General features: G+C 46.6%; 1 protein-coding gene across 1 annotated transcript in view; it reads left to right on the top strand.

The window, feature by feature from the left end:
* Positions 1-17,646, top strand: part of LOC137539091 (hemocytin-like) — a 207,839-nt gene extending 190,193 nt beyond the window's left edge. Inside the window, exons 18-19 of the mRNA XM_068261570.1 lie at positions 4,374-4,479; positions 17,031-17,646. Coding sequence (XP_068117671.1) covers positions 4,374-4,479; positions 17,031-17,199 — 275 coding nt within the window. The 3' untranslated portion in view covers positions 17,200-17,646. The remainder of the gene's footprint in view (positions 1-4,373; positions 4,480-17,030) is intronic.
* Positions 17,647-18,775: the final 1,129 nt, after the last annotated feature.

Below are 18,775 nucleotides of genomic sequence, written 5' to 3' on the forward strand. Positions count from 1 at the left end.
TACCTAAAAATTTACTGACAAAAGACTTTTTACTGACAAAACCCCTTGCGTAGCGCGGTGCGCCGAAAAAATGGGCGTGGCCATGCAACACAATGTGGGCGTGGTCATGGGTGGGGCCAAATATACATGATTTTAATATTGCTGTGAAAGGTCTGCCAAGGAAGTTTGAGCTCTGCCATAGTGTTTCCCCCCCTTCCCCCAAAATACATGTAATTTTACAGCATTTCACCAAAAATCCACGTAATCTGGCAGAGGTTCTTCCAAAATACAGATAATATGGCAGTGGTTCCCAAAAAATAGATATAATCTGGCAGCAGCGATTCCCCCAACATACACATAATCTGGCAGCAGTTCCCCAAAATACATTTAATCTGACAGCAGTGGTTCCCCAAAAATAGGTAGCCCCAGGTCTATAGGTTTCCCCAGGATAGGTGGTTAGGGGTATAGATGTCCCCAGAACAAGTAGCCAGGGGGAGAGATGTCCCCAGAACAGGTAGCCAGGGGTATATGTGCCCAGTATATGTAGGCAGGGGTACAGGGCCGGTTCTAGACTGGCACATATGAGGGGGCAGTCAAATGGGTAGGGGGCAACATGTTCGAGGAAATTTGCAGCGACTAAAGTGGGCATGGCAAGTAAATGCACATAATGAGAGACAGTCTTTCACCAGTAAATGCACGTAATGACAGACAGCTTTTCACCAGTGAATGCACGTAATGAGAGACAGCTTATCACCAGTAAATGCACGTAATGAGAGACAGCTTTTCACCAGTAAATGCACGTAATGAGAGACAGCTTTTCACCAGTAAATGCACATAATAAGAGACAACTTTTCACCAGTAAATGCACATAAGAGACAGCCTTTCACCAGTAAATGCACATAATGACAGACAGTTTTTCACCAGTGAATGCACGTAATGAGAGACAGCTTTTCACCAGTAAATGCACGTAATGAGAGACAGCTTTTCACCAGTAAATGCACATAATAAGAGACAGCTTTTCACCAGTAAATGCACATAATAAGAGACAACTTTTCACCAGTAAATGCACATAAGAGACAGCCTTTCACCAGTAAATGCACATAATGACAGACAGTTTTTCACCAGTGAATGCACGTAATGAGAGACAGCTTTTCAGCAGTAAATGCACATAATGAGTGACAGCTTTTCACCAGTAAATGAGCATAAGAGACAGCTTTTCACCAGTAAATGCACATAATAAGAGACAGCTTTTCACCAGTAAATGCACATAAGAGAAAGCTTTTCACCAATAAATGCACATAATGGCAAACAGTCAGTGTCCTCAGTATATGTAGTCAGCAGATATATGTGCCCAGTATATGTAGCCAGAGGTATATGTCCCCAGTATATGTAGACAGGGGTATATGTGCCCAGTATATGTAGCCAGAGGTATATGTCCCCAGTATATGTAGGCAGGAGTATATGTGCCCAGTATATGTAGGCAGGGTTATATGTGCCCAGTATATGTAGGCAGGGTTATATGTGCCCAGTATGTGTAGCCAGGGTTATATGTGCCTAGTATATGTAGCCAGGGTTATATGTGCCCAGTAGATGTAGCCAGGGATATATGTGTCCAGTATATGTAGCCAGAGGTATATGTGCCCAGTAGATGTAGCCAGGGTTATAAGTGCCCAGTAGATGTAGCCAGGGTTATATGTGCCCAGTAGATGTAGCCAGGGTTATATGTGACCAGTAAATGTAGCCAGGGTTATATGTGCCCAGTATTTTAGCCAGAGGTATATGTGCCCATGGGTAGCCAGGGTTATATGTCCCCAGTAGATGTAGCCAGGGTTATATGTGCCCAGTAGATGTAGCCAGGGTTATATGTGCTCAGTAGATGTAGCCAGGGTTATATGTGCCCAGTAGATGTAGCCAGGGTTATATGTGCCCAGTAGCTGTAGCCAGGGTTATATGTGCCCAGTAGATGTAGCCAGGGTTATATGTGCCCAGTAGATGTAGCCAGGGTTATATGTGCCCAGTAGATGTAGCCAGAGGTATATGTGCCCATGAGTAGCCAGGGTTAGATGTCCCCAGTATATGTAGCCAGGGTTATATGTGCCCAGTAGATGTAGCCAGGGTTATATGTGCCCAGTAGATGTAGCCAGGGTTATATGTGCCCAGTAGATGTTGCCAGGGTTATATGTGCCCAGTAGATGTAGCCAGGGTTATATGTGCCCAGTAGATGTAGCCAGGGTTATATGTGCCCAGTAGATGTAGCCAGGGTTATATGTGCCCAGTATATGTAGCTAGAGGTATATGTGCCCATGGGTAGCCAGGGTTATATGTCCCCAGTATATGTAGCCAGGGTTATGTGTGCCCAGTAGATGTAGCCAGGGCTATATGTGCCCAGTAGATGTAGCCAGGGTTATATGTGCCCAGTAGATGTAGCCAGGGTTATATGTGCCTAGTAGATGTAGCCAGGGTTATATGTGCCCAGTAGATGTAGCCAGGGTTATATGTGCCCAGTAGATGTAGCCAGGGTTATATGTGCCCAGTAGATGTAGCCAGAGGTATATGTGCCCATGGGTAGCCAGGTGACCCCCCAAAGCAGGAGGGGAGCAGCGCAGTGGAGGGAGAGCTGTGGCATCAGTGGCAGAGAAGGGGGGCAATTCCCCCCCCCCCCCTTCTCTCACCTTAGTGCTCTCCCTCGCTCGCTCTCCCCTCCTGAACTAAGTGAAGAGTGGCTGGCAGTGGCAGGCGGCAGCGAGCGGAACTTACCTGCGTCTCGTCGCCGGATGATTTGCCGCTACTCTGGTCTGGTCCAGACCAGAGCAGCAGAACTTCCGGCGCCGGATCGAGACGGAAGGTAAGTCCCGCCCGCTGCCAAACGCCACTGCCAGCCACTCGCCACTTAGATCAGGAGGGGGACAGTCAGCGGGTGAGGGAGAGCACTAAGGTGAGAGAAGGGGGGGGGAATTGCCCCCCTTCTCCACCGCTGCCCACAGCTCTTCCTCCACTGCTCCTGCAACAGAGCCGATTGGCCGCCCTTTTACGGACGCTGCTGAATTCCTTACGGAATTCACCGGCAGCTTAATTTGTATCAAAAATTACGGGCTGCCCGTAAATTTACGGGCGGTTGGCAACACTGATGGACAGTGCGGAGTCATGTCTTTCGACTCAGCGTGACCACGGCAGCAGCAGAAAAAACAGCCAGCCCAGGCCGGGTGCACACGAGGTTTTCAATCTGGCTGACAGCCTGTAACGCAGGCAGATGGCGGGGTTTAGAACGGCCAAGAGCGGGCAGCCGTGTATACATTATTCACAGGGCACACTGTGCACGTGGTAGTGACTGCACTATCGCCACCGGCCATAAATAATTGAAGGAGAGGCGACCCGAGGGTAGATTGCCCCCCTTACCCCCAGGCCATTCCACGACTGACCTGGGCGGCAGATAGATTTAGGCAACACCAAGGGGGTTGGTTAGAGTTAGACACCACCAGGGGAGTGGTTAGTTTTAGGCACCATCAGGGGAGTGTTCTGTGTGAGAGTAGGGTTGGGTTAAGCTATATTGTTGAATTATGTAACAATTTTTAATGTTAATATCTTTTCGTTATTTCCCGTACAACAGTATTTATCGTTAACCAAGTTTGACAATGATGTTTATCATTATGAGATTTTAAACAGCAACAAAAACCACTGCGCTTCCAATACTTCACTTGTAGTCCAAGCAAAAGTCACCCTGAAAAACAATATTAAAATTTGCACATAGTGCTAAGTACTATTAGGGCCAGTTCACATATAGCACCTCGTGCTGCACTCCTGTGGGTAGTGCCACCATAATGGAAGGGATAAGCAGATGTCCGTCCCCCCCCCCCCCCCCCTCCATGATTCCACTCACCAGAAGCGCGTCTTGCTAAATTGCCTGTAGTGTAGATAGTCAGCCAAGGAGATCCTTACCAGTGATAACATCTAAAATCTTTATTAAAAACCATGGATGACCAACAGGAGCGGCATACAAATTGGCCGCTGGATCGAGAGCAGCACGTCAGCTTTGGCTCACCCTGCTTCCTGTGACGTCAGTGCATACCTCCGACTCCGCCCTGACTGTTTTCTACCATTGCTTTTGCCATTGGAGGCGCAGTTATCATTGGTAAGACTGGTCATTATGATATTTCGACATCCACTAGTGCCATTTCATTATCCAGCCGGGCAGTTTTTTTTCATGGCCCCCTTTTTTCATGCACGCGTCTTTCAGGTTTCCTCTTCACGCTACATTGTTATGATGTGCAGTTAATGAGATAAGCCACAGTTTATCATTCCTATTAGATGATCTAGTGACACAACATAACATTAATTGTAATGAAATATGTTTTTAAAAAGTCAGGAGATATTAATATTAATGTTTTTTTCCCTAGCTCCCAAAGCATGCCATGTTTTGTATAACACAACAACTCTGAGGCAAGGAGACTGTCAGGTCGAGGAAAGTGTTCCATACTGCAGCGGTGTTTGCATGAATATGCCGTAAGTATTTCATATCAGCTTTCAAATCTACTACATGAAACTGTTCAATAATGTCTTTAAAGGGACCCAGAGAGGAATGGTTTTGTAAAATAGAAAAAGGCTGTTATACATACCTGGGGCTTATTCCAGCTCCATAAGCCTGGATCGCTCCCACGCCGCCATCCTCCGCTTCCTGGTTCCTCCGGTCCCGGGCCCGTCACTTCCGGCAGACGCGGCCAATTGTCCGCATCACAGGGGCTCCCTCCATACACGGACGCATGCGGCTGCGCAGTAAGCAGCCACATGCGTACCTGTATGGAGGGAGCGCGCTGTGATGCGGTCAATTGGCCGCGTGCGCCGGCCGACTGGCCGACTTACGGCAATGACGGGACCCGGTACCGGCGGATCCAGGCAGCGGAGGACGGTGGCGTGGGAGCGATCCAGGCGTATGAGGCTGGAGGAAGCCCCAGGTATGTGTAAAAGCTTTTTGTCATCCTCTCTGGTTCCCTTTAAATGCATAATGTTCCACTACACTTCACAAAATGCACAGCTTTGGTAAATATGAGACGTAATAGAGGACAGAGGCGCCAAAAGATAAAATCAATAATTAAAAAATTTAAAAGTGCTTAGGAGGCAGTGGTGGACTTACCTCCTGCAAGCAGGCACAACAAGCTGTGTATTCAAAACAAAGTAGATTTATTGGTACACTCCAGGGGGTAATCGCACCGCGTTTTGCAGGTTCAGACCCGCTTCCTCAGGCAATAGACAATAGGAGTACACAACAGCAGTCCGTCCGGTTAATGCCTGGCGCTTGGTAAATATGAGAGTCAACAATACCCCGAGCAGAATGTATTCATGGCAGATATCCTGAAGATCACAAGCTAGATCATAGAGCTAAAATCAATAATGCAACTATATGGCATTGCTGATCAGAGCCCCATTTTCAGATATTTCAGCTACACTTAAATATAAGTGCCCCAGCACAGTTCACTGCCTCAGTAAGACAGCTATGGTACTCATAAGTTTAACCTATTGCCTGCTGTGCACCAGTTATCTCATGATAATAACTAAGCGCAGCAGCGCTGCAGCTGGCTTTACTTGTCCTGCCTCCCCCAACCAGCCCCCAAATGCAGAGTAGCGCAGGGAGCACTTTAATATTTTCTGTTCACTGAATAAGGAATTCAGTGTAGACTCCACTGTGATTTCTATTTCTTAGAAATAGAAACAAAAAAGTAACCATGAAGAAATTCCTTTAAAGAGAACCTGTAACAAAAAAAGGTTCCCCTGGGCTGGGGGTACTCACCCCGATAGATGGAAGCCTCAGGGTCCCAATGAGGCTTCACCCTCCGCTGTAGCTGCAGGCAATCCAGCGCTGGCTCCCCCGAACTCTCCTGAAAATCAAGCTCGACAAGCCTGACAAAGCTTGCTATATTTACCTTCCCTGGCTCCAGCGGGGGCGATGTTGCGGCTCTCAGCACAGAGATAGGCGGAAATAGCTGATCTCCGTCGAGTCTGCTCTACTACGCAGGTGCCGGAGACTTGCGCCTGTGCAGTAGAGCGGCCCAACAGCGATCGGATATCTACGAGGGGGAAAGCGGATATCGGGCCTGCGCTGGAGTCAGGAAGGTAAATATTTACATCCCCACCGTTCCAGGAGTTTTTACGCCACTGCTGGGAGACACAGAAGGACAGGGGAAGCCTCGATAGGATCCGGAGGCTTCCCCCACCCGAGGTGAATACCCCCCAGGAGAGATTTTTCTGGTTACCGGTTTTCTTTAATGTTCTTTATTAACCATAAATACTTTCCTTTAATTAATGATTCCAAGCCAATACATTGGAAATGTTTCTTGCCATATTCTCTGGACCTTGAATAAAGATCTCCACCCACTGCACATTTCACTACCCACAGACATCACCCTGCTATGCTAAAATATAGCATGCAACCACCATTTAAGTGATCCCATTGGTTATCAAACCTTGACTGCAAATTCAAAGATGCTATACCAGGCTAGTTCTTCAGTGGCAGCGAGTACAGGTGTTCGTGGAGTGGCATGTGTGCAGTGCAGTTTCTAGGGTAAACTGCTCTCAGGGCAAGTTTAAAAAAATATGTGCCCCCCCCCCCCCCCCCCCCCAAAAAAAAAGACAAAATGCTGCCAGCTGCACTTAGTGCGCTTCTGTCTGTTTTTTTTTTTTTTTTATCAGCACATCAATGTTACAGATTGTTATGCTTTGCTGAAAAGCGGACAGAAGCGCACTAGTGTGTACAGGTCCTAAGGAGTTTGGACCACTGACACCAGTCCCACCTGCAGGGGCGTAACTAGACATCACTGGGCCCCCCTGCGAAACTTTGGATGGGGCCCCTCACCCCCCGCGTCACTTTGGATGGGGCCCCCCACCAGCCTTGCTTTCTGCACAGGAAAACTAAGGACCAATGTGTTTTCCCCATGCAGATAAAAACACTTGGACTTAAATGAATAGTCAGGCAATCTATGCTACCCCCAGATCTACTTACACGGGGCTTCCTCCAACCCCTTGCAGCTGACAATAAGTCCCTCATTGCAGCTCTGCTCCCAGTACATACATACACACACAGCTGTATTATTTTACTACATGAGAGCACATGCTATATGGAGGAACAACAATGACATGCTGAGCGTAAGATATAGTATTCACTGTAACTTTGGCAAAGCATTCAGAATGTCACTGAGTGATACTGTTATTACAACAGAACTTGAACTCCAAGTGAGACAACAAGCTCTCAATGAAGCATCAACCGTAAGACATCAATCTCCACACTGAGTTGTAAAAGTATTCAGAGGCCATAAAGTTATTAGCCTGTGTGATAAGAATCTAGGATACCTTTTGCTGAAAAGGGAATGTCTAGAACTTTTTTTTCAAAATGTGATGTTTTTGTTTTCGGGTTGTACATCAAGTCTTTAGAACTTTGCTGCAGTGTGAGACAGATGTTTTTTATGAACCCTAGGGAGCAGGGACAGTGTACAAATTTCAAAGTGTGTTTAATTCGTTATCTGTGTGGTGGACACATGCAGTCAATATAACAATGCTGTGAGAGCAGAATACATTTTTTTTCCATGCCGTACTTAAGCTGTCAGTCTCTCAAACTATTCTCCCCCTGTGGCATCTGGGCCCCCCTGCGGAGGCATCCCTTGCAGGGTCTATTGTTACGCCCCTGCCCACCTGTTCAGTGACGTGTTGTGGGCAAGCATTGCATGAGGGGAGAAATTAACATACTTGGTGATTGGATCCTGCCTGCAAGGGGAGGGGTGTTGGGCCAGGAATGCTGGAAGCTGCAGTCGTACTCCCAACTTTTTGAGATGAGAAGGAGGGACACTTTAAGACACACCCACTGCCAGATTTGTACTTTTTACCGCCCGAGGCCCTCTGTCACCAGATGCCCACACACCAATACACATATTCCAAACTCTGCCCCCCACCCCAGCAGAAAAAGAACAGTACCTGAAACTACAAAAGAAAGGTTTTTACATCCCACCATTCCAGCACTGGGGCGCTCTTTGCTCAAGTAGGTTTCTTCATAGCGCAAGCACGGGTGTGGGCGAGTGTATCCATACTGGGCATACACAAGTAAGGTCTGTGCATGCCTAGTAGAACTAGGGCACTTGTGCAAGGCTTTTTTACTCTGTGTACAAGCACTTCATTTTGCTGGGCATGTGCGGACCTTGCTTGTGCATGCTCAGTACAGATACATTCGCCCACGCTCATTTGCGTTCTGAAAGGAAGATACAGGAAACCCCTGGACTATTCTGCCCTTCCATAGAGGCACCACAGCTCCCAGCAAGCCCTACCTCCATTGTAGAAGTACGACAGTTTCCAGCATGCTTCTCCCCTCCATAGCGGCACCACAGCTCCCAGCATGCTCATCCTCTTCCATAGAGGCACCACAGTTCCCATATAGTTTTGGATTGTGCCTAGGGCCTCAAGAGATGGCTGCTGGGCTCTCAGGGGCCCAATGCGAATTGTGGTCCCCTGCAGAACATTTTCAGTGGAGCACACTGACCTGTCCGTCTGGCTTGCTCCTCTATGTGCTTCATTCTCGTGGGTGCCTCATCTCTGTGACCTGATGGCATGAACATACTTAAGTGGTCACAGAGATGAGGTGCATGTGAAGATGAAAAGTTAAAAACTCGCAGAGGACTGAAACATCCGGACAGGTGCCCGTGTGCTCCGCCCCGCTCGGCGCTCCCCAATAGACAGATTTGTCCCCTGCATTAGGCTGCCCCCCTCCCCCAGCACAGACAGATTATGCCCCCGTATTGGCAGCCCCCTCCCCAATAATAGGCAGAGGCGTCCCCAGTATAAGCAGCCCCCATTAGGAGCTCCTCACCTTTCATGTCCTGCTAATGGGGAAAAGTTAAGCCACATTCTTCCTGTGCTCCATCTGAAGGGGAGGAGACACGTTTCACAGCCTGGAGGGGAGGAGACGCTATCTCACCATTTGCCCCTCTCACCTTCAGCCACGCCTCTCCTATCCCCTTACCGATGCAGCTAGACATCACATTCTAACAGCCGCGGCTGCGCATAGCATTTTGTGACAGCTGCGGCTACACAGGCATCATATTTTGACAGCCTCGGATATGTGGCAACTAAATTTGACAGGAAAGCGGCCGCGATCTACTAAACAGGTGGTCGTGATCTACCGGTAGATTGCAATCGACCTATTGGGCAGCCCTGCCTTAAGGGATATTGGCATGGGACATTCACAAAGATATTGGCATGAACTCATCAGTTAAAGGCAGGGGCGTTCCTAGGGTCCTTAGAGATCGGGGGCACCTGTGGGCACTAGGTGGGGGGTATATGCAGTGCCAGGGGTGTAACAATAGACCCTGCAAGGGATGCCTCCGCAGGGGGGCCCAGAAGCCACAGGGGGCCCATGAGGGGAAAAGTTTGAGAGACTGACAGCTAAGGGCATGGAGAAAAAAAACGTATTCTGCTCTCACACCATTGTTATATTGACTGCATGTATCCAGCACACAGATAAGGAATCACACACACTTTGGAATTTGTACACTGTCCCTGCTCCCTAGGGTTCATAAAAAACATCTGTCTCTCACTGCTGCAAATTTCTGATGATTAGATGTTCAACCTTACAAACAAAGGAGTCACATTTTGAAAAAAGTTGTAGACTTTCCCTTTTCAGCAAAAGGATTCCTAGATTCTTATCACACGGGCTAATGACTTTATGGCCTCTGAATACTTTTACCACGCAATGGAGTGGAGATTGATGTCTAATACCCATACTCACGGGCAACTTTTTGACCTGTCGCCAGCACACGTGAGCGCGTGCGCGACAGGCCACCGACAGCTCGTCGCCAGGTCCCTCCGCATACATACGGCGGAGGGACCTGGCAACTGATGCAGCGGAAGCTGTCGCTGTTGCTCCTCCCCCCGCCGGAAGCCCAATGCATTTCTTATCTTGTTGCTGTCACTAGTCCGCGTACTCACGCGGACTAGCGACAGTTCCGGCGGAGTTGCGGCCGCGACTGTCGCCAGGCGATTGAGCGGTTCAATCGCCCGGCGACATCAGCGACGAGCGCCGGTTCGGGGTGCGCGGCCGTGCAACGTCGCATACTCACGGGCGACCTGTCGCTGCACCACGCGCGCGCTGCGTGTTGCGGCGACATTTGTAGCCTGTGAGTATGGGCCATTACTGTTGCTGCTTCATTGAGAACTTGTCCAAGATCCCGTAATGACAGTATCAATCAGTGACATTCTGAATATTTTGCCAAAGTTACATTGAATACTATATCTTATTTTCAGCATGTCATTGTTGTTTCTCCATGTAACATGTGCTCTCATGTAGTGAAATAATAAGGATGTGTATGTATGTATGTACTGGGAGCAGAGCTGCAACGAGGGACTTGCCGGCTGCAAGGGGTTGGAGGAATCCCCGGGTAAGTAGATCTGGGGGTAGCATAGATTGCCTGACGTTTCCTTTAAGTCTAAGTGTTTTTATCTGCATGGGGAAAACACATTGGTCCTCATGGGGAAAACACATTGGTTCCTGTACAGAAAGCGAGGAGGGTGGGGGGCCCCATCCAAAGTTTTGCGGGGGGCCCCATCCAAAGTTTCGCAGGAGGGCCCAGGGATGTCTAGTTACGCCCCTGTGTGGTGCGCACAAAAATGGGCATGGCCATGCAGTGAGTGGGCATGGCCATGGGTGGGGCCAAATGTACATTAACTTAACAGTGGTGTTAGCTACAGATAACGGGCCTGCCCATCGAAATATTGGATGGAGCCCCCTGTCCTTTATTTAGATAATTTACAACCATTATAGGCATAGATCAAAGATGTATACGCACATACAATTTTGATTGGTCAATCACTGACTAATTTTACCACCCCCATGCAGTAAGTGGGCCAACAGACAATGAATTTGATGAACAGAGCTAAAATTGGCTAATCAAAATGGTATGTGTGTACCAGGCTTTACAGCTAATACTGTACATACTGAAAGTAGCAGGGATTGAAAGTAGCAAGGATCATCATTCAATATAGCTGGTTTACAATCAGTAAAGGCACAAAGTAACACCTTATACTGTACACACTGGAGGTAGACCAGTACACAGTGCAGGCACTAGAGAACAGCTTATACTGTACATACTGTAGGCAGCAGAGATCAGCACACTGCAGCTAGTGCGCCCAAAAATATGAGGGTTACCTCGTGCGGTGTGCATAGCGCGATGCGGCGACAAATGGGTGTGGCCATGGACCAGAATGTGGGAGTGGTCACGGGTTGAGACAAATTTACATGAACTTAGCAATGGTGGGACATTAGATTAGGACAGTGGTGGCGAACCTTTTGGAGGCCGAGTGCCCAAACTGCAACCTGAAATTCACTTATCTATCGCAAAGTGACCGGCAACAGCAATTTAAACAAAATACTACACAAAAGTTTTAACTCATACATGAACATTATGGAAAATCAAAGTTGAAAATAAACTGTGAAGATAAACAATTTCATCCATCCTACTCCTGAAAAATGTATTCATTTTTTTAGAACCTCCCAGTTGTATTTTCTGTTTTAAAAAGCTAAAAAAGTAGGTTTAATGCTATTGTCTGATATGATGATGATTCAGCTTTTCCCATAGTCTCGCAGTTAGGAATCATGTGACCCCCAACAAGACAAATTCAGCAATCATGAGGCCCCTATCTAGACAAATTCAGCACTCATGAGGCCCCCAACAAGACAAATTCAGCAATCATGAGGCCCCCAACAAGACAAATCCAGCAATCTTGAGGCCCCCAACAAATCATGAGGCCCCCAACAAGACGAATTCAGCAATCATGAGGCCCCCAACAAGACAAATTCAGCAGTCATGAGGCACATAAATAGGCAGAATGCCCCCCCTTAATATGGTAGACACCTCTCACCTGGCTTCTGAATTCTCCTCTACTGGCTGCTGTGCCTAGCAATACTGTTTTTGACTGGATTGGGGATGATGTGTGGGCTGAAAGGCCTGGCAGTGATGCTGTGGCCTGGCTGATGGTGTGGCTGGGTTGGCTGGCGGTGATGCTGTGGCCAATGCTGTGGCTGGGTTGGCTAGTGGTGATGCTGTGACCTGGCTGGCGGTAATGCTGAGCTGTGCTTGGCTGGTTGAAATAAATGCAGGTTTGACTGGTGGTGATGCTGTGGCTTTTTTGACAGTGATTCTGAGTTGGTTGGCTGGTGGTTATGCTGGGCTGGCTGGCATGGATAGTTTAGGTAGTGACAGTTGCCCCTTAGTTAAGGTAGCGCCAGGAGTCCCCCAGTTTAGGTAGTGACAGGAGCCCCCAATGTTCAGGTAGTGACAGAAGCCCCCCAGCTCATTTAGTGACAGGAGCCCCCCAGTGTATGTAGTGACAGGTGCCCCCCAGATCAGGAATTGACAGGGACCCCCCAGTGTATGTAGTGACAGGAGCCCCCAGTATAGGTAGAGACAGGCACCCCCCAGTTTAGATAGAGAGTGACAAGGACCCCCAGGTAAGGTAGTGAGTGACAGGGACCCCCAGGTTAGGTAGTGAGTGACAGGAACCCCAAGATTAGGTAGTGAGTGACAGGCACCCCCCAGGTTAGGTAGTGAGTGACAGGGACCCCCAGGTTAGGTAGTGAGTGACAGGGACCCCCAGGTTAGGTAGTGAGTGACAGGCACCCCCCAGTTTAGATAGAGAGTGACAAGGACCCCCAGGTAAGGTAGTGAGTGATAGGGACCCCCAGGTTAGGTAGTGAGTGACAGGAACCCCCAGATTAGGTAGTGAGTGACAGGCACCACCCAGGTTAGGTAGTGAGTGACAGGGACCCCTAGGTTAGGTAGTAAGTGACATGGACCCCTTAGGTTAGGTAGTGAGTGACAGGGACCCCCAGGTTAGGTAGTGAGTGACAGGCGCCCCGCAGGTTAGCTAGTGAGTGACAGGGACCCCCAGGTTAGGTAGTGAGTGACAGGCGCCCTCCAGGTTAGGTAGTGAGTGACAGGCGCACCCAGGTTAGGTAGTGAGTGACATGTGCCCCCAGGTTAGGTAGTGAGTGACAGGGACCCCCAGGCTAGGTAGTGAGTGACAGGGACCCCCAGGTTAGGTGGTGAGTGACAGGCGCCCCCCTCACCTGACAGCCAGCAGCAGTGACGTCACTTCCGCATATCAGCACTAGTGGTCACCGGCTGATTGAGGTCTGACGCACGCTCGGCTGTCTGGCAGCGGGGACGGCTGGGGGGGGGGGGGTGCGCGGGGCAACGGGGCCGGGGCACCCCTGTAAATAGATTGGGGGCACCCTAGGACATGTTGGACGCACGGGCCTCCCTAAAATAGGGCTAGCAATGCCCATGATTAAAGGTAAGTATTTATGGTTAATAAAGAACAATTAAATCCTTTTTGTTTTGTTGATGTTTTTATTTCTCGTTTAACTCTTTATGAAAATGGGTAAGTGATACATTAGTACCCGTTGTTAAAGAGGACCTCCAGATGCCACCATGAACACCCTGAGGGCCTACACCCACTGGTATGGGGGTAGCTATCCCACCTCCTAATGGGCACCAGAGCTGGGGATGAGCCCCCTGTCCAGGTTATGGAAATGGGCTTTGGGGAGGAGGGGGAGGCTTTGCTTTGCCCCTCCCCAGTCCCCACATACATCATGGACCACTCAGGCTGGTATAGCTCACATGTTCCAAACTCCAAATTCTGTCTATATTTGCCTGCATGGGTGACAAGGGGTTAAGGAGGCTTGGAAGTGAAGACCCCCACATAATTTTATGCAAATAATTTTTTTTATGCAAATAATAGGTATATCTGCCAGGGAGTTTTATACTGCAGTATTGCGGCTATACAGCGATTCCTTGCAAAATCGCTCTAACCTGCAGCACTGGGGTGGAAATTCACTGCTGTTTCTGGTCTGCTGTTTATGTACATTTTCAATACCAATTGTTAGATATATAATCTGTCATTTAACTGCATTTAAAAAAATATTCTTCCTATTGAAACTTCAAAGTTAATATTGACTCTGTTGGCAAATTCAGTGATTATAGTATGTATGAGAGCTTTGCCATAAACCACTAAAGCCATCATCATAGACTTCATTGCAATTTATGAAACTGTTTTGGCGAAAAATCTCAGAACCACCCAAAGTTTGAGGAAGCTCTTAGGGTATTCTTGCCCATCCCTAGTTGTTAGCATCTGCATTGGATAACATTATTAGCAGCTGCTTGGCAAGTTAGGCAGCTATCAAGTGTCTTGTGTTGCTGCACTGCTGTCAACTGTTACAGGTACACATTTTTGGACATTTTGTGTGCTCCAGGAAAGACACCTATTGCCTGCTCCACCATTCTTATGAATATGAAGACTGTGGCCTACATTAATTGATATTGTCTCTCAAATTGATATATATATATATATATATATATATATATATATATATATATATATATATATATATATATATATATAATGCCAGATACAAGTCCAATGGCCTATATGCAATTAACGTTTTCTCTTGAGTTTTCTTCTACTTGCTATTTTCACACCTAATACAATGCCTTGTAAGGTGTGATAGTACTTACTCATCTATCTTTTGGCACTTTTTCAACTGTAAAGGGATGAAAAGTTATTTTAAAAATAAGTTTAAAAAATTATCTCCTAGGGGAAAACTCAGGAGAAAAAGTTGATTGCATATGGGCCAATAACTCACAGAACTGACCAAGAAATGACCAGTCTAAAATTGTAATGGTAGGTTGTTTTTGTACCTGTCAGAGACAGTATACCGTAACAAAAGAACTCTCAAAAACCCAGTGCACCAAAGTCAGAGCTTTAGGTACATTGTAATCAGTGAAATAAGTATTTGATCACTAATCAAAAGATGACTTAGTACTTGGTGGCAAAAACTTTGTTGGCAATCTCAGAGGTCAGATGTTTCATGTAGTTGGCAACCAGGTTTTCACACATCTTAGTACAGATTTTGGTCCACTGCTCTTTGGAGATCATTTCAAGACAGTAAGGTGTTGAGGCTGATTTTTGGGAACTCGAACCTTCCGTTCCCTCCACAGACTTTCTATATAAAAAAAAGGTTGGGAGACTGGATAGGTCTCTCCAGGACCTTCATGTGCTTCTTCTTGAGCCACACCTTTGTTGCCTTGGCATCTGTTTTGTGTCATTGTCATGCTAGAATACTCATCAATGATCTTTTTGGTCTCATCTGACCACAAAACTTTTACCTAGATTTCCTCAGGATCATTCAGATGTGCATTGGCAAACTGCAGATGGACCTGCACTTATACTGTCCTTGAGCACAAGGACTTTCATGGGATAGTGTGTTACCACTTGTTTTCTTGTTGACTATGGTCCCAACTCCCAACAGCTCTGGGGTCATTGATAAAATACCCCTGCGTAATTCTGAGCTGCTTAATCACCACTCTCATGATCATTGCAACCACTGGTGTAACAATAGGGAATGCAACCCCTGCCGTCGCGGGGGGGGGGGGGAGGGGGGGCGGCTAGGGCCCGCTCAGGGACTTTTGGGGGGCAGGAGGGGTCGCAGCATAAGAGGAGAGTGTGGCAGATTGGTGGGGAGGGGGGACATTCCCCCCCCCCCCCCCCTCACCTCGGGCTCTCCTCTCAGCGCTCTCCTCCTGCAATCATTGGTGGCAGCGGGCAGCAGCAGTGGCAGGCTGAACACATTACCTCCTTCTTGCTGGAGGTCTTCCAATCTCTAAGAGCTTCATGCAACTTCCTGTGTAAACAAGAAGTTGCTCTTAGAGATCGGAAGACCTCCAGCGAGAAGGAGGTAATGTGTTCAGCCCGCTGCCGCAGCTGCTGATGCCCGCTGCCACCAATGATTGCAGGAGGGGGAGCACTGAGAGTAGAGCCCGAGGTGAGGGAGGGGGGAGAATGTCCCCCCTCCCCACCGATCTGCCACACTCTCCTCTTATGCTGCGACCCCTCCTGCCCCCCAAAAGTCCCTGAGCGGGCCCTGGGGGGGGAGGCAGATTTTTTTTTTGCAGGGGGGCCTGGGGATTCCTAGGTACGCCCCTGATTGCAACTCCATGAGTTAAGATATTGCATGGAGCTGCAGGCCAAGGGAGATACTGTGTTTCTTCGATTTGCAAAGTATTACGTTCTACTTGGTGGTAGTCTTGTAGCTAGTCCAGCCTATGTGCAGGTCAGCAATCATGTCCCTGACATCCTTGGAAAGTACTTTGGTATTGGCCATAGTGGCTAGTTTCAAATCTCATTGATTGCTTCTGTGGACAAGTGTCATTTATACAGGTCCTGTACCAAGCTGAGATAAGAAGAACTCCCTAATGTTATGTACACACAATGAGATTTTCTGGCAGATTTACTGTCAGATCGATTATTTACAACATCTCCATTCTGATTTCCGATCATTTTCCAATCTATTTTCCACAGAAGTGAACTGAAAAACGATCGGAAATTGTTCTAAAATCAGATCGGACATGTTGGAAATAATTGTTCTGACAGTTAATCTGCCATCATGTGTCCCTACCATAACAGAGATCTGCTCATAACCTGCATACAGTAAAGACACCTGGGAGCCTGAAATCTTTCTGGTTGATAGAGGATCAAATACTAATTTCACTCATTACAATGCACATCAAATTCTGGCAAAATGGGGTTTTAAGGTTGAGTTAAAATATTGTAAATCCAAAAGAGTTGCAACAATCAATACAAACCAAATCTAAAAAACAAATCTTTTGTTATGCTAACCATTAGTGTTAATATAGGTGTTAAAATCACCATTCATCCCTGTTTTAATGGAATTAGCAGTTGTATAGAATTCCATAAAGCAGTGTCCAAATAATAGCTCTGTGGAGCCCCCTCCAGCAGCCGTTGGCCCGTCATCCCAGGCTGCCTAGTTGATGTCTAAAAATGACCCTGAGTGCAAAGAGAGGAAAAAAAACAAGATGGACATCACAAATTGACAGAGATCCTGAACTCTTGATATCTTTGTTTAAAGCTAACAATAAATTGTTGACTAAAAGTGTACTTGAAGTTTATGTTGTGAGTTGTTGTTCTGCATTTTTTTTTTTACTAAACAATAACGTCTTTCACAGGTTTACTACAGCTCCTACAGACCATCCAACACAAAACAAATGTCTTTACTGTTATAAGAGGACATCAAGCATGAAGACTGTGACTCTAACATGCTCTAATGGAAATTTAATTCAATATGATTATGAACACATAGACAGCTGTGGGTGTCTTGAGTTTGTTAATGTTTAATCCATGTTATACCAAAATCCTACAGAAAAGGCTGCTTAATTTCCTCTCTCTCAATCATTATGAGTACTGTATATGTATTACCATACTCCAGTGCCTGACACTGGCACAATATGATGCATCTCCTTGCTTTTCTAGCTTTATACTTGATTAGTAATTGTCTGTAAGATGGCGATATTTGAATGGGTAGGTAGTAATATATTAAAGCATAGACACTGCATGCTCACCCATTTGCACCATATATACACTGTTCACACCACTAGTGAATCAGAAGCTTAAGTGAAAACTAAGACATCAGTCAATCTAGAAGAAATGAGCTCTGCTGCGCACAATGAATGATGCTATCAAGTCAGTAAAGCAAAATTGTGCATCCACTCAAAGAGACCTGTAGCACATACAATTAATAGCAATAATAATACTAATAATTAATTAAGAGAAATGCTAAGCAGGCATCAGTAAATTCTATACAGTAATATACTGCACCCATTTAAGTTATAAGTCTTCTGCCGAAAAGTGGCGTCCAAACAGGGAATATGAACCAACACTTCTCTATTGTTCCCTGTGGTATACACAGTTTTGAAACTGGCATACACCTTAAACCCCTTATACTTTGGTGTTAATCACTATAATTATAGAATGGTAAAGTTGCAATCACAACAAAAATGGTCACAATTAATTATGAGAAACCTTTCAGCTGTATATCATTTTTTATCAATGTGGAGACCAAAAAAAAGTACTTTTATTTTAAGAAATAAGTTTACCTTTTCTCCCAAACTAGCAATACATTATTTTGCAAACAGACTGCTAGAAAACTGTACTTAAATCAATGCAAGATATAGATACTATAATTTTTAGTAAACTTTATGTACATTGAATTAAGTTAATTATATTTTTAGTAAACTTTATTTAATGTACATAAAGTACAAAAATGAGGTATACCAGTAGCACATTAAAACCACAATAAGACAGTAGGTGCCCTGTGTCATGTTATGAACTCTGCAGATTTGTTTAGTTTTTTGTTATATGATTTTAAATGGAACCTTAACTGCATTAAAAAAAGTTTCACTTACCTGAGGCTTCCCCAAACCTTCTGCAGCCATCCTGTGCCCTCTTTGGTCCTCCACAATGCTCCGGTCCCCTGCCATGGCTTAGTTTTGGCCAACTGAGAGTTGGCGGGCCACTGCACCTGCACGACCCTGGCCGCGCGCATCCTTGTTCGCATTCCCATGGTCAAGAGCATCCTGAGCAGGAGCAGTATGTGGTTTTCTCTTACTGCACCTATGCAGGACGCTGTTGACGATAAGAACTTGAACAAAAATGTGCAGCCAGGGCCGCACGGGCACAGTGGCCCGCCGACTCTCAGTCAGCTGAAAATGAAACTAAGCTGCAGCGGGGGATGGGAGTATCGTTGAGTACCGGCGAGGGCACAGGACAGCTGCAAGGGGATTGGGGAAGCTCCAGGTAACTGAAACTTTTTTTTTTAACACAGTTAAGGTTCCCTTTAAGTCATGTATTTTGTTGCAGAAAACATTTCATGTTTACAATAGAATATGTGGAAAGAATGTAAAACACAAAGAAA

Source organism: Hyperolius riggenbachi, chromosome 11 (assembly GCF_040937935.1).
Source record: "Hyperolius riggenbachi isolate aHypRig1 chromosome 11, aHypRig1.pri, whole genome shotgun sequence".
NCBI classification, from domain to species: domain Eukaryota; kingdom Metazoa; phylum Chordata; class Amphibia; order Anura; family Hyperoliidae; genus Hyperolius; species Hyperolius riggenbachi.